This window comes from Lobosporangium transversale (assembly GCF_002105155.1).
Source record: "Lobosporangium transversale strain NRRL 3116 chromosome Unknown BCR41scaffold_28, whole genome shotgun sequence".
NCBI classification, from domain to species: Eukaryota; Fungi; Mortierellomycota; class Mortierellomycetes; order Mortierellales; family Mortierellaceae; genus Lobosporangium; species Lobosporangium transversale.
Window position 1 is genome coordinate 16,879 of NW_019029006.1, and position 15,942 is coordinate 32,820.

General features: G+C 44.0%; 4 protein-coding genes across 4 annotated transcripts; all 4 read left to right on the top strand.

Moving 5' to 3' along the window:
- Positions 1-2,451: 2,451 nt before the first annotated feature.
- On the top strand, positions 2,452-3,342 carry BCR41DRAFT_372099 (hypothetical protein; the record flags this gene model as incomplete). The annotated part of the gene is made up of 2 exons (XM_022026654.1): positions 2,452-2,875; positions 2,978-3,342. 2 exons carry the CDS (start codon positions 2,452-2,454, stop codon positions 3,340-3,342), a joined length of 789 nt encoding a protein of 262 aa, XP_021879577.1.
- Positions 3,343-3,636: 294 nt separating this feature from the next.
- On the top strand, positions 3,637-5,112 carry BCR41DRAFT_356941 (cytidine deaminase-like protein). The gene is made up of 3 exons (XM_022024768.1): positions 3,637-4,018; positions 4,120-4,817; positions 4,922-5,112. The coding sequence occupies exons 1-3, from the start codon at positions 3,666-3,668 to the stop codon at positions 5,086-5,088; spliced, it is 1,218 nt and encodes a 405-aa protein (XP_021879578.1). The 5' UTR covers positions 3,637-3,665; the 3' UTR covers positions 5,089-5,112.
- Positions 5,113-5,180: 68 nt separating this feature from the next.
- On the top strand, positions 5,181-6,438 carry BCR41DRAFT_356943 (cyclophilin B precursor). Its single transcript, XM_022024769.1, has 6 exons — positions 5,181-5,302; positions 5,405-5,469; positions 5,560-5,652; positions 5,747-5,764; positions 5,877-6,017; positions 6,137-6,438. Exons 1-6 carry the CDS (start codon positions 5,206-5,208, stop codon positions 6,335-6,337), a joined length of 615 nt encoding a protein of 204 aa, XP_021879579.1. The 5' UTR covers positions 5,181-5,205; the 3' UTR covers positions 6,338-6,438.
- A 7,140-nt stretch (positions 6,439-13,578) lies between these two features.
- BCR41DRAFT_308327 (peptidase family C50-domain-containing protein) lies at positions 13,579-15,554 on the top strand (the record flags this gene model as incomplete). Its single annotated transcript, XM_022020909.1, has 7 exons — positions 13,579-13,738; positions 13,841-14,220; positions 14,275-14,325; positions 14,410-14,653; positions 14,768-14,936; positions 15,044-15,288; positions 15,406-15,554. 7 exons carry the CDS (start codon positions 13,579-13,581, stop codon positions 15,552-15,554), a joined length of 1,398 nt encoding a protein of 465 aa, XP_021879580.1.
- Between the last annotated feature and the right edge of the window lie 388 nt (positions 15,555-15,942).

Sequence of the window (15,942 nt, forward strand, 5' to 3'; positions counted from 1 at the left end):
CAGGATGAAAGGGATAAGGAGTATAGGCAAGAGAACGGACGGGATCTTAAACGTACTGGCCACCGTGAGCATGATCATGAGAGGAGGAATAGTCATTATCATGGCAGTATCAGTAGCAGTAGCAGAAGTAGTAGCATGATTCAAGCAGAGCATCATCCCAGGATGCGATCTGTATCTCATTCCTTCTATGCCAACCACTACCCTCCAGGGCCACAACCTGCTACAGTCTCGCATCATCCTAACGCATTGAATCGTTACCCTTTTTCCATTCCATCTATATCAGCCAAACTTGACCAGCCTACATCTGATGATGGTAATGATGCTCTGTCGTCACTCTGGAAGGTATTAAGAGCAAGATACTATGCGTAATGTTTTTCTTTTTTTTGCGACTTTATTCGGTACACTTATGCATAGACTAATGCTTTCTTTGTGGCCTTGGCCCGTGCTGATAGAAAACAACACCCATTCAGGAACCCTATTTTCGGACGCGGCATCCTATCGCATCGCAGCACACGCTGTCAACACTTGCAGGAGGTACGAATGGCTTGTGCATTTTTTAAAAAAAGAAAAAAATGCTGCCTACTGCTTAGATAATTGCTGTCTGTGAATTAATGCCTTTTGCACGAGCACTTATTTGTTGTCTGAAATCTTCGCTTCACAGTTCTATTCTCGCTGGACGAGATGCCGACAGAATTCACGCAGGATATGTACATCGCCATGCGTAATCGTATTTTTGAGTTGGAAGCCAAATCTGTCAATTATTCTCCCTTCACCCCCTCTCGCAAAAGGTCGATTGACAGGTCAGGCATTGACGACTATCCCAGCTATTATGGGTATGACCCAGATTATGGGCATTATCCAAAGCGGCCTCCACACATTTATTATTCACGGCCATCATTGCGGTCACATGGCCCTCCTGAGTTCGATCGACCACCATCCCCAGTTTACAAATATTCAACATCCTACCCATCATGGTACACGCCTGAAATCTATACAAATGGTACCCACCATTCCTCATATCATGGCAGATACCCTCTGGAGCGAGAACGAGATTATCCTTCTCATGGGGAGTCATATTATCATCATTCTGATTCGCGTCCTGGATCTCGCCCAGGGTCTCCTCCAGCGAGCAATCATACTACCATACCTTTGCGCCCTGGGCACAGTTCACCACCTTTAGAATCCTTGTCTACGAAACTCTATGTACATCCTTCACATCCATCTTCCTACTCTTCCAAAATTTCAGATTTGCGACAATCTCGTCATCCAGATGACAAAGTTTTACAAGGCATTCAGCAGAGCACACCATATGCTTCAATTGTACCACAGCTCCAACCTCATAAGCATCCAGCACACGCTTCACTTCTGTCTCAGCATCCCTTGTCACAACATGATCGATCTCAGATACAATCTAACCCAGGACGTCTGCAAGCCACTACTCATCAATCTCATCAGCAGCTACAACAGCAGCATCCACAAAAGCAAGTACAGCCCAATGAAGCTTCATCTGAAGTTATTCCACAAGACGCAGCAACCGAAATGCGCCAGTCCATTCACCAGCAGCGACATCGCGCGCAGCAGCAAGCTCAGTCGGCTCACTCTAGGTCATATCACCTTCATAAGCACATGCGCATGCTCGATCAGCAGCGCGCTGCTCAGTTGGTGACTCAAAATACTCAACAGCGACCTCCACAACAGGCTCAATCACAACAACTACAACAGCTTCACCCAAAACCTGCACAACATCAACAAAGTTCTAGTTTCAAGCCAATTCAACGACATTATCAGCCGCATCAGCAAATGTACCCTATATATAATCAACCAATCCCTATCAAACCTCATCCACCAGCGCCATCTCAACATGCGCCTCAGGCTATTAGGCCAAGCCCGCTCCAGTCCCAGCAGCGCTTAACTCAGCAGCAACAGATTTTGCAGCGATACCAGCAACACCGTCAACTTCAACAGAAGCAGCAACAATTGCGCCAGCTTCAGTACCTTCGAAACCGTCAAATGGCATCGAACCCGACACAAAAGTCTTCACTTGGGGGTGTTCCAACTTCACCTGGGTCACACTCGCCAACTCCACCACGTGTTTTTGGGCCCCAAGTTGATCGGCCCATTAAGAAATCAACTCGTCCTTTAGAGTGCTCGAATTGCATGGCTTTAGATTCGTTGTCATGGAAACCAAAGGTAGAGTTACAGATTGTGATACCGGATGGATCAAGATCTTCTGAAGACGATACTGCGGCCGCGAGCAGAGTTCTGTGTCCAGTGTGCACGCAGTATTTGCAGGTGCATGGTAAACCGCGTCCAGTGCCACCTTTCAGAACAAACTTTTTGAAGAAGATTCACGCTCGTTTCAAACGAGAGTTACAGGAGGTGCGGTTTCAGGGATGGCAAGATGCACAGATACTTGAGATTGAAGACCGCATGGTGGAGCGAGAATTCCAAATGGTTTTCAATGGGCTAGATGAGGGTGATACTCTAGAGATCCAGAATCGACGAGCTTCTCCTTCTCACTCTCCTGATCCTCCAGTCATCTCGAATGTAGAAGCGGCTGCGAAGCCTGCTTCGAGTAGCATGTCATCTACACAAACGGAGAATACTAGCTCAAATGTGTCCTCGTCACTATCGATGAGCAAGCAGATTGAAACCATTGTAATCAAAATTGAAGATGATGAAGATGACAATACGACCCTAAATAAGGCCAAGCCTGATAATATTGAGGTACGCACATTCCAAAGCGAGGCATCTGTCGGAGAGCTGTTTGGACATCGATGGAGGACCGAGCCAGTGGTCGGATATACACTAGTACATTTTGGAGGCTCTGATCGTACCCGAATGGTTCCTATGAACCCTACAGTCCCATCCCTGAGTGAGTGACTAATGCTGATATTCCTTACGTACCTGATTTCTGATCATATATAACATATTACTAAAGACTCTTTTTGTTCAATATGTTTAATATCTAATATAGCTGTCACATTCAATCGTTCTGAAGAGACGATCACATTCTCGTTTAGAGTCCTAGTGAATGGACTATGTTTGTTATCTTCCGGAGGCGGCCCTCCTGCTCTACATATGCCAGAAATGGCCGATGATGAAGAGGAAGAAGAAGAGGAAGAAGTCGTCGTAGTCCCTGATAACGATAAGGATGATGTATCACCATCGCCTCCTGGAACAGCTAGCTCAGATGCTCCTACAGACACTAAAACTGCAACTATTTCAGCCTCAGACTATCCAGAAGCGGCGTCTATCGCCGATACTAACATGGATACGGATGTGAATGCAAATGCAGGTGTAGATATGTCTATTAGTGAATTGGCCACCAATGATGAATAAGCACACAATATCCTTTTATTATTTATATTTTCTGGTTTTTGCTATTTGTAGTAGTATTAATTCTTATAGTGCTATAGAGTAGCATTGGTAGAAGTATTGAGGACAGCAAGCAGCGCTTCTAGCGGTCAGGTTACCTCTTACATGTATTTTTAGCTTCAATATATTTATATCTTGATGAGATCTTGAATAAAAGCCCATTGGCCACAACTTGAATCAGGAACCAAAGAATGGAAAGCGTGGCTTGGGCTCGTATAAAGGCGAGACAGATCCGTGCCTCATCCGCTAGACATCTCTCAACTTAGAACGAACACATTTTGGGAGCCATGTTCATCGGCATTGTGGGTCCATCATGTAGTGGGAAGCATGAAGTCATGGACTTGCTCACTAGAGTATATGACTTCAAAAAATTATACCTTAAGTCAGCTGTCTCCAACAGAGCGTTGCACACCGGGCAGGGCTCAAATACCGCCCGAATCCAAGACCCAATGTCACAGAGTGCAGAATTCGATACCATCGAAGCCATGCTGAGCTTTGTCACGCTCAATTGGATGAATCATTATGTTACATGTGATGTCAATACTGTCCACGGGATTTCTATACTTTGCAAACGGCCTTTCTTTTTATTATTGTCAGTGGAGAGTCCAATGATGATGCGGTACCGTCGGTGTGTGGCACGGTAAGGCCGGAACAAGTCTTTGTTTTTGTGTAATAGTTAATTACTGGCAATCATTGGTCACAGTAGCTGACACAAACGAGCCGCCATAATACCACTTGTAGGTGTCAAAGGCAAGATCTTCCAATACCATCATTGGAGCAGTTTGTTGAAATGAGCGACAATTCGTTGTACACAATCTCTAAGAGCCTCACAGCACCAACGCCAGTATCGGACTCCTCAGTACAATTTCCTGATCTAGAGTCAGACGAAGGTTTGGACCTGATGGCTAATGATAATACCAGTATAGTCACCTCTTTATTAGACCAAGATCAGAATCTGTCAACTACTTCCTACCCATCGGAGTCACCCTCACCCATCTTCATTTTTAACACTCCATCCTATAAACTTCTATCCATGTCCGACCTTTCGATCCTTAACAACCATTCGGACCTCACATCGCTCCAGCAATCACTCGAAGCACTCGATATCACCAATCCAGATCTACTAAGACCGTCATGGGACTCGTATTTCATGTATTTAGCGAATTTGGCAGCACGTCGGTCCAACTGCATGAAGCGCCGAGTCGGATGTGTTCTTGTTCGGGACAAGCGTGTAATAGCCACGGGATACAACGGAACACCCAAAAATTTGAAGAATTGCAATGATGGGGGCTGCTCGAGGTGTAATCAAGCGACGCCTTGTGGGCGAGGGTTAGATCGGTGCCTTTGTATGCATGCTGAGGAGAATGCATTATTGGAAGCCGGAAGAGAGCGAATTGGGACTGGTAGCACGATCTATTGCAACACTTGCCCTTGTCTTGGTAATAACTTGTGTGTAGCGTTGGCTTTACGAAGGTTGTTCATTCGCACAGCAATTAGTGATACTTTTAGGAACTAATATGCCGTTTTTTTTTTGTTTACACAGGTTGTGCAATCAAGATTGTACAAGTCGGTATTAGCCAAGTAGTCTATTCTGAATCATATGGGATGGACGAGTTGACAGCTGAAGTATTTCGGAAAGCAGGTATTGACCTTCGACAGCATGCAACGCCAGGGATCAAGTTAGACCAATCCATAGCAAGTTACAAATAAAAAGTTGCCAACGCAGATGTAATTAAGGGTGGTCTGTTCGTCACGTTATGTTTAATTAAATATGAAAAGGTTCCCATCATATTCTTTATCCATATTCCCATCAAACATCTCATCAAAATGGTTTCATTCAAACGTGCATTGGTTTTCTTCATGGCCCTCATCACCCTCGCTATCACGGTGCAGGGTGCAAAAGGACCTCATATTACCAACAAAGGTATTAACTTCAGAGGACAGCAGTCATCACATTTTTAATGAAGTTGAGGTTTATCTGGAAATCATCACTGACAATCTCTAATGTATAATCGATAACTGATAGTCTACTTTGATATCGAGCAAGACGGTAAAGATCTCGGTCGCATTGTCATTGGCCTCTTTGGAAAGGTAATGCGTATATTTCTTTTTCGTAATATATTTTTTATTTCCCCACCTTTCAATCTTATTCTTATACAGAAGAACACGTTTTATAACTAGACTGTTCCAGATACAACTAAGAACTTTCTCGAGCTCGCCACGGGCGTTCATGGTTTCGGTTACGCCGGATCCGCTTTCCACCGTGTTATCAAGGTATCCCTAAGACCTCGGTTCTTATTCTAACGTTGGCTGAATGAATTCCTCACAACCTCTGAATATTAATCTCGTTTACTCCCTATCACTATAGGATTTCATGATTCAAGGTGTAAGTCGATTTATGTACAGTTTTCTTGCCCTGGATCGAGCTGGAATGAGCCGTTTAACAATCCATGATCTTCGGAGCCATGAATGTAACCTTTTTTTTTATTATCAACTAGGGCGATTTCACCAATGGCGATGGTTCCGGTGGCAAGTCGATCTATGGAGCCAAATTCAAGGATGAGAACTTCAAGCTTCGCCACACTGGTCCTGGTATTTTGAGCATGGCCAACGCTGGAAAGGACACCAACGGATCCCAGGTAGGATGGTCGCAATTCACAATTCTCTTACTCTTTCTTATTGATATTTTCCTTTGGTATTCCATGAATGGACTATAGTGGCTAATACCTATTTTTACCTAAAAAAAAAAAAAAATTAGTTCTTCATCACAACCGTCAAGACTTCATGGTTGGATGGGCGCCATGTTGTCTTTGGCAAAGTTCTCGAAGGCATGGAGGTTGTCACTGCGATCGAGAACACGCCTACTGGCGTTAACGATCGCCCCAAGTCTCCTGTTAAAATTAAAGCTTCCGGTGAAATCCCTATGGAGGAAGACAAGATTGAGCACGCCGAGTTGTAATTTTTGTTAGATCTAAGTCATTTGTAATTATTTATAGATGAAGGAGCTATATTTAATAATTGCAATAGTCATCACCAAATACCAATATTGGCCCAAACGCACTCTTCCTTGTCCAGAAATCATGATTGCTTTTTCAGACTTTTAGGAGGGTTAAACACGTTCGTGTATGTGGCTTATTCGATGTATCTTAAAACGTAAAGCCTTTTGTTGTCTCTGTACTTGACTTTACACTTTATTTTAATTGCTGGATTACCCATCGACATTGAATCGCAAACTTGCACACATAACCAGAATACGTCATGCCAGTTTCACAGGCAGACAGCATGGCTTTAGATGCTGCCATTGGTGCTTTAACAGACTATCGAAAGTACCACAGTAATCTTGTTCCTGAGTTAGCGAATCTCCTGTCTTCGGTCCATTCCTCTATTTTATCTTCGGCTACACAGCAAGCGCAGCTGAACAAATATAGTGATGTTGACGCTGTGATTTTCTGCAAGCAGGTTAAGCGTCTCTTCAACCAGTGTCTATGTACTCTGACTAAATGGTCCGAGCTGTTAGACGCTCCAGATACCTCTGATGTCGTCCCACAAGAGTCCTCCACGATAGTTTCAACATCACATTATCAAACCCTATCTGGACCAACGTCATCAACCTCATCGTCATCATCTATGTCTACTCATACTTCAGCCATCGTAGCAAAACAAAAGCCGACCATTGGATCACTCTCGCGTTTAGGAAGTAGGACAACTACAGCAACAGTTAGAACAAGAGGTCAGGTACCAACAGCTGAGGATACACAGGCTCAAAGGCGTGTTGGAATGATGCGTGGTGCGAAGGCTAGAGCTGAAACGCCAAAAACTACTAATCATATGGAGATCAAAACAAGTACCACCAACGCTAAAGGATCAACAACAGGAGTGGCAACTCCACAGATTCAACACCCAATTGCGCTGACTAAGACTTCAATTTCCGCTAAAATGACCACAAAAAGCAATGTGTCTGATCTGGCGTCTCACGATCGCGCTATTTACGATACAGATCGACCAACGTATTCCCATGCTGCCATACTAGTTGATGTTGGGTTTCTAGGAATTCGGACCTTAGAGGTTATGGACAAAAATGTTCCAAACAACCTGTTCGAGGTCGAAAAAGCGCGATCCAACCTAATATCAAAGATAATCCAGTTGGGCATGGTAAATAATATTGGGGAGTGGACAATAAATTGAAGGATATTGTTACATATGCTTCATGTCGTTGACTTGATTTTTATTTTGTTGATATGGATAAGAAGTGTTGATGAATTTGTTACATCCTCTTACAATGGCAATAGAAGAGGCGAGCGCTACATGAGCTAGGGTTTTTGCGAGCCCAATTGTTTCAATGCGCCATGTCACTGTGGAATGAACCAGATTTTGATTATGGATGCGAGCATCACAAAGTCACGGCCGACTATAAGTCCATCTTATCATCGTCACCAGAGTCGATTAAGGAGACATATCGACATCTATTCACTTTTCCTTTCCCAAAGGCATTATCAAATTTCCTGGCAGAGTTAGCTCCAGACACTATGCCTTCATCCGATACCCGACTGGACCAAGCATTGACTTTCTGCCGCCTAATCCAAGCACTTCATACTAATGCCTTACGCTGTTGGATAGATGTCAGGAATGGATCCTTGGCTCATGTATGTTTTCATACTCTAGTGCTATCTAAGAGTAAGCGATAGGCAAGCATATTGGTTTCCTAACATCGTATTTTTTTTTCGAAAATCTAGCTTTTGCCAGACATGACGTCTCAAAAAAATTCATCATTTGACTGGTGCATGTGTATTGCCAGACTTAACCGGTCAGCTGGCCAGCAATCCCTAGACACTATTTTCAGACTCTTCTTTATTGCTGCTGGGAAAGCTCTAGGAAGCAACCCTTCTCGCGGTAAGATGCAGGGAAGGAGTTTTTTTTTGTGGAATAGATAAGCATGACTCTTGATCTTTCATAGCACTAACGGAGCGTAATATCATGGACACAGAAGGACAGCGTAATGCCTTTATGCTCAGGATGCATGGGATCCGATACCACGGCGCTTATAGGCATCTCATAGAGACAAAAGATGACATGATTTGGGATAAACTTCTTAGATGCGGAGCTGAGTATGAAAAATCGACTAGAGAGGGTCGATCTAACGAAGACATATTGTTCTTGGTGAGTTTATATAAAACGACATTTGAGTTTTTAAAGAATCTTTCGTCCATTGACTATGCAAGTCTACGGTTCCAAGAGTGGCGTCGACACCTCGCTTTTTTCACACGGAAGGTAAGGGTAGCGCAAATGGGAATATTGTATGGCTTCAGGTCGAATTCATGATACATGTATAAGATATTAATGAACAAGGGTCCATTATGATACAGCTGGACAACAAAGGATTGAATGAATTTGTAGACAGTATTCCGTGTGGGGATCAAGACATGGAGATGACGGAGGCTTTGGATAAAACCAAAGCGGAGCAAACTATGCAGCTGATTCAGTATAAAACACCAGAAGCTATAGCAAGTGATGCAATCACTAAGTTGGCCCCAGCTACTTGCTCTGCAACTGCGCAAGCTGCGTCTCTGAACACCATCTCTGTAGAACAGTTCAGTAATCGGCTCGATGATGCCGTAAGGGCACTGAAAAAGTTCGATGATGCACTGCAAGGTTGGCATTCAAGATCATTAAAAGGTATGCTGACTAATAATCTGGCTAATTGCATGGCTAAAGACACTCGAGTATTTTTTTTCCAGTGATTAATGGGTTGACTTGGTTTGATATCTCAATAGAAAACTTTGTGGAGAATTGTGTCATGGACGCAAAAGCTATGCTTTTATCGCTTGAGCGAGATTTGCCTTCAGCGCCTACCGAAAATATGTCAGCTCCAGTCCTACAGAATATGGCACGTATTTTCCGCTTTATGGACACGATTCGAAGCATTGGATCAAAATTTATGGATGCGTCCGAGAAAGTAGCTTTTTCACAAAACAGCCATGCACCACTTAAGGGGATTTCCATGGATAGACTGCAATGGTGGCTGAGTTTTGTTCAAGACATCACTAAAATCCTGTCGGACTTGACAGCTGCACTGTGGCACCGACTACATGTTGATTATCTGGTAATACGTTTCCAATGACTGAAAATGCGATGCTAAATGTTGTCTATGATATTGGCATAGAGATTAACAAGGTACTTGACCCATTCACATGCTTTTTAGACTCATCATAGCTTTAATCGCAAAACAGTTCCAGATCCAGCAAAATTGTCATGTGCAAGGGTCGACGCTATCCTTTTTCTTTTCAGGCTTTATCAGTCCAATTTCAATATCGCACATGCTATCAAGACAGCAACCATTCTAACATGCCTAGAGTCTGCCTTCACGTTAGCAAAGGAGATGAATGACGATGAGTCGCTTCCATGGATATCAAATGCGCTTTACAACCTAGGTGGAGCTCTATTTAAGGCTGGTAGACGTAGTGAGGCTATTCGACCACTTGAGATCGCCGTTGAATGCTATTCTGCTTGGCTCCAAGACGATCTTTCAACGGACAGGAGTCTTGAAAACATTGAGAGCAGTAGAAGTGAACTTAGGTCCAGGTCGGCGGAAAGGCTCGTTTTAGCAAATCGATACGAAGTTCTAGGTGTCTGTCTCCAAGCTGCCGACGACCTAAGTGGCGCACTAAAATGCTTCAACTCTGGTCTCTGCGTTTTGCCACTGAACGCATTTCTGGCTATAGATGCAGCCATGATGGGAGGCCTAAATGTATCTCAGCTTCCTGCTGCTAAACTATTGAACCGGCGCGCGCGCATTCTACTAATGATGGAGGGATCACGGTTTAGTTCTATAGTCACAGTACCAGAGTTTGAATCAAAAGTGATGCAGCCTGACGTTCCAGTTCACATTTGCGGTATCGTGCAAGAATTCGAGTGCCGGATTCTGGGTGTCCTCAGTGTTAAAACAAACTACACAAATCAGTGCAGTGAAGAGCAGATCGAAGTCCTTAGACACCTAATCACAAGAGTTTATCGCGGTGGTCAAGGGATGATGAACCCAATCAGGCGGGCTCGTGTCCTAATTCAATTAGCGATGTTGTACCAGTCCAGGCCAGAGATTGACTTGCAGCAGGAGGCACCTCATCTTGTTGAGGAGGCAGTAGAGATCCTAAAAGAAAAGGATCTCAAAGCAGATTTGGCGCTAGAGCCAGTTAGGAACCACCATCTGGCTTTGGCCTACTCGTGGAATGGAGTTCTAGATCGCTGTCGAGGAGATGGACTATTAAGAAGATCGAAGCCGTTTCAGATTGCTCTCCAGCTCTGGGAGTTAATTCTTGGCAAAATCGAGTGCTTTACTTCAACCGAAGATTCACGGCTTATTAATCATCAGCTCGAAGTTGACAAGATCAGGAAACAGCTACCTGAACCAGAGTTTTTATATGATCACCTACAGATGTTGGCGGATTGCCTAGGCATGATAGACTATCATGTATTACAGGTTCAAGTTTATTTGCTCATGTTGAAGTTGTGTAATGGTGTAATGACTACCATAGAGAACACTTGTGGAGGTATGTGATTTACTGATGGAGGGAATTTTCAATATAGTATTTAATATTTTATTTCTGATTGTATTACACAGTCTTAACCACGCTTTTTTCTTTAATTTCATTTTGTTATTCATCCCGTATGTGCGCTAAAGATGCTGTAAGGATATATGCTAGAATGGGGCAAGCATACCTCGCTCTCGGATATTCGGGTAAAGCTAAAATGGCGCTTAATCATGGCAAACACATTTTAGGAGAAATGGCGAGAATACCGAGAGATTCTTCGCTCTCTGGTGGAGCTTATGCTACATGGTTGCTTATCCACAGCTTGTATCTGATGTCTGTGGGACTTAAAACCCAAGGTGTAGCTACTTATAATCAGGCAAGATACCATTCCGAACAGCACTACGTTTCCAACAGCCATCATGAAAGTATCGAGAGCAATTCATCCAAAATTGGAATGTTATCTCGAAAGGTTGAGATCAAATTCCAGAGAGCTATAGTCATCGTTGAGGCGTACCTAGCGCGGTCACAGCTGCTTTTGCACGAAGGAGATCTCTCCGAGGCTATTCTAGATTCAAAAAGAGCTGGTCGACAGCTTAGCCGCATAGTCACCACATTATCTACGGCTATCAAGTCTGCCAGAATGGACCCTAATATTGTCACTCGTCAACCTATCGAAAATCCATTCTTAGTCCGGCCACAGACAACAATACCAAGCGAGACACAGACTCAGGACCCTACAATGAATGAGAGTAGACAACTATGGCAAACTTTGGAAAAACTGATAACACAGAGATATCAATGGATTATATTCCGGCTATTAATCGAGACATATCACCAATTAGGAAGGCTGTACTTAGTACAAGGCAGCGCGCGTGAAGCAGACTACTTTTTTAATGAAGGTCGACATATTGCGCAGCTCTCAAAGTCGGGAAAGTCCATCGGCCGATTTATGTTGGAGCAGGCAGAGCTAAAACTGCGGCGGCATGAATGGAAGGAGAGTCAGCAAATTCTTCAAGAACTGGATATGTGGGGAGAAGAATCCAATGCTAGCGCCTTGGTCTGGGAAATCAAGGATGTGAAGATTCAATTGCTGAATGGCGACCTTTATTTCGCAAATCAAGAGCTCAAGCAGTCCCTGAAAGCATATTGCTTCGCAGATGAGGTGTTGACGCATTTGATGGACAAGGCTTTCATCTCAGAACTGGAACACCTCGTCATTAGGGAGCCGCAGACACCACGCGAATCGAGATTAACCACGGTTAATGGTTTACAAGGAGCCAATATTCGGGGTATTCTGCGTCCTCAAATTGAGGGTTTATATGAGGGTGGCCTAGGAATGTCCGATCAAGCTCAGTTCGAGTGTGTGGCCTTAGCTGGAATCAAGGCCACAATGGGATACAGGAGTGGATTGATTCTTGGCCTAAATGGTCGCCGAGCAGAGGCGTTTACTATGATTGAGAGATCAAAGGCGGAGGACCCCGTAGCACTCACCATTGAAGAGTACCACTTGACAAAAGCAAAAGTGCTGATTCTGGAATTGGAGGATACAATGTCAAAAAACTTGTTGTATGCCATGATGCCAGACTCGGCATTGTCCATTGGACTCTTCAGAAAGCTACAAATCCAGGACTTGGTGTCGCCCACTACATTATTTAACCAATCCTTTATTCATAGCGACAATGGGGTATTGCGGTCTTTGAATACAAAGCAGGAGTCGCTTTTGTCGTCGCCATCGGTTCGTGTCACAAAAATGACACGCCATCATCAATCGCAACTTAAGTATGAGACAACGCTGCAGAGCCCTTCAAAACAGCGCAGTTCTAGGAAACACCAAAAAGGAACTCAGAAGGGCCTAGGTGACCACTGCCGAGAGCTTATGAAGCAAGCTCATGAGAATCTCATGGCTGCATATCACTGTATGATAAAGGCTCATTCACCTCACACTATATCGGAGGTCTGCTTAAAACAAATCTACCTTTCTGTCCTCGAGTCGTGCTTTTGCCAGGAGACAGCTCTAAATGGGAAACAAAATGAACACATTGACACTATCAACCATGATATGGCTGTTCGAGCAGCCTGTTATTTGGAAATGGCAAAAGCGATCACACAGCATCGCGAAATGCATAGCTTAATTAGACAGAAGCTCAACCCAGAGGCATTGTACAACGACCAGACTTGGCCTAGCGAAATCCAGCTTCAAGTCAATAACCCAGAATCTTCTCTTCCTCAACTCTGTGATTTCCGGTTGGACAACGAGCGATCAACTCAACAGCAACTGGGACCAAAGACGGTTCACCTAGTTGGACTCGAAAAACCAAGGCGGCTGAGATTGATAGCTGATGATGATAGGAATGATGATCAAGAATTCGCGGATGTTGACGTAAACATGGGTAGCTGCCAAGACGATGAGAACGCTAAGGCTGATGAAGACAATGATCTCCGGAATGTGGGGATGCGCCCAGAGGATCTCCTCACTCGTTGTGGCCGAAGAGAGTATTATGACCGACAAAGTAAGCTTCATTCCTCCACATCCTTCGGTAATGAACGACCAATCCTTGAGATAATGGATAAGATCTACAGTGACGACACTCAAGTGATAAATGGCCAGTCGGATACTTTCCAGAAAAGATATATTGACATTTTGCCCAAAAAGTGGACAGTGGTCTCATTGTCCATGGATGTAGAGCGTGAGGTGAACCAGGAGCACGAGATAAATATAGAGCGTGATGTACTTTATGTCAATCGTATGCGGGCAGGAGCAACGCCGTTAGTTCTACGACTGCCTTTAAATCGGGGGTATCAGAGGGAAGACGATCATCAAAACCTTGGCTTTGGTGTCGCAATGGGCTTTGATGAAGAAGAAAGCACACCTGTTGAACCATTGTCCTTCAAGAAGGCAGTGAAGGAATTCCAGGATATTATGTTGAGTAGCCAAGAGACATTAGCGCAAACTTCGTCGAAACAACATTCAGCAGCTACAAGTTCGGTTAAATTTGCTCAAGCTCCAATGGAGTTGACGAGAGAGGCCAAGGCAGAGTGGTGGCGTCAACGTCAGAGGCTGGACGAACGTTTGTATACCCTTTTATGTTTGATACAAGATCAGTGGCTGGGTGGGCTGAAAGGGATCATTCAGTCTCATAACACGCCAGTGAACGAGGAAAACCTGATGAATTTTAAACGAGCCCTTGAATGGATTATGTCTCAAGCTGTGCACTCCATGTCAACTGCCTCTACTGGTGCGGAAGCTGGCACACCGGACCAGGATGAAAGTACAGCTGCTTCAAGTAAAGACTCTATCTTACAACTGGAGATCAATGTTGATTTATGTCGAGTGATATTGAACCTTGGTGATCAGCCATCGTTCACCGAGCTCAAAGATCTAATATACTTTTTATTGGATGCCTATCTCTATAACGGGGCTGTCCCTTCGGCATCGACCTGCACACCACTTTACGGGCCAAGCCCGACATCAGCGTCATCATCCCCTATCATTGAATATTCAGAGGTGCAATTCGGCAAGATTGCATTACAGATCAAGAAAGCTCTCTGCTGCTATTGGGAAGCTGAGACAGAGGCCAAGAACAACGGGTTTGACGATGGGGCACACGTCATTCTGATACTCGACAAGCACTTACAGATCTTTCCTTGGGAATCTTGCCCCGTCCTACGTGAAGAAGCTGTCTCAAGAGTACCTTCCATTTGGTTCTTGAGAGATAGGATTCTGCAGCAAAAATATTGTATATTCAAGGGTAGTCAACATGAGAGACGGAATGAAGGCCATAGTAGCCTTACCCGCTTAAATGAGGCGAACGCTGCTGATGAACTTCAAAGTATTATGGGTTGTGAGTGGCAGGATCTTGTAGTAGATCCACAAAAGACGTTTTATATTCTGAATCCCGGTGGAGACCTCAAGAATACCGAAGACGAATTCAAGGAGTATGTGGAGAGCCAACAAGGATGGGGTGGGGTAACAGGCCGAGCACCTTTGGACCTTGAGTGTATCAATGGACTCTCGAAACATGATTTATATATGTAAGTTTATGATATGTGCCTGTTTTCCATTATGCTGTTCATTTCTCATTTGAGCATGTGTCTTAACATGGCTCCTTCGTTTGTTGACTGCATGCTTGTTTTATTAGTTACTTTGGACATTCTGGTGGTGAACAGTACATCCGATCAACTCAGATTCGACAGCTCGGTCATTGCGCTGTTTCACTACTCTTAGGTTGTAGCTCAGGATGCCTGAAAGGTGATGGAGAGTTCGATCCGACTGGCAATGTGATGAACTATCTTCTGGCTGGATGTCCTACAATTGTGGCTAATCTCTGGGATGTCACCGACAAGGACCTTGATCGTTTTAGCATGGCCACTTTCCAAATGTGGGGTTTGGATAGGAACCGTTCCTACATGGCATCCTTCGAGGAAAAGCCTAATTACATGGAGCAAGGGTTGGATGATGTAATTGCTGAAGGGCTAGATAATTTAGAAGAGGGGAAAATAGAACTAAAAAGTTATGATGATTGTGAGCCGCAACTGTCATTAGTAGAGGCAGTCAAAGAGGCGCGCGAGAAGTGCAAGCTCAAATACTTGGTCGGTGCTGCCTCAGTGGTGTATGGAATCCCCTGCTTCTTGAAAAGCTATGGAGTATAGTATCTTGAGTAAAATAAATAGAATGTATTGTCGCACAGCCACTGGACTATAGCCTACCATGAACCTTAATTGCTCTAAGACTATCTTCGTTTGTTTTCGGATTACTCTGGTCAATAATTCATAGGCACAAAAAAAAAAAAAAAAAAAAAAAAAAAACAAGGGTTGGAGAATGTGACAGCATCAGTTGAAGACATTTTGCCATGCTCTCCTACTTGGTAGCCTGCTTAAAACTTTGCGGCATGGTAATTCTTGGTCGGAAGCACACGAGCATCCGTACTACTGTCATGCTAACTAGGTTATGGTTTTTTCAGACTTGAGCAAAGCGTTTAATACTGCGGGCATGACAAATGGCACCAAAAGCTGGTTTCATGACCTGTACTGCACAGTA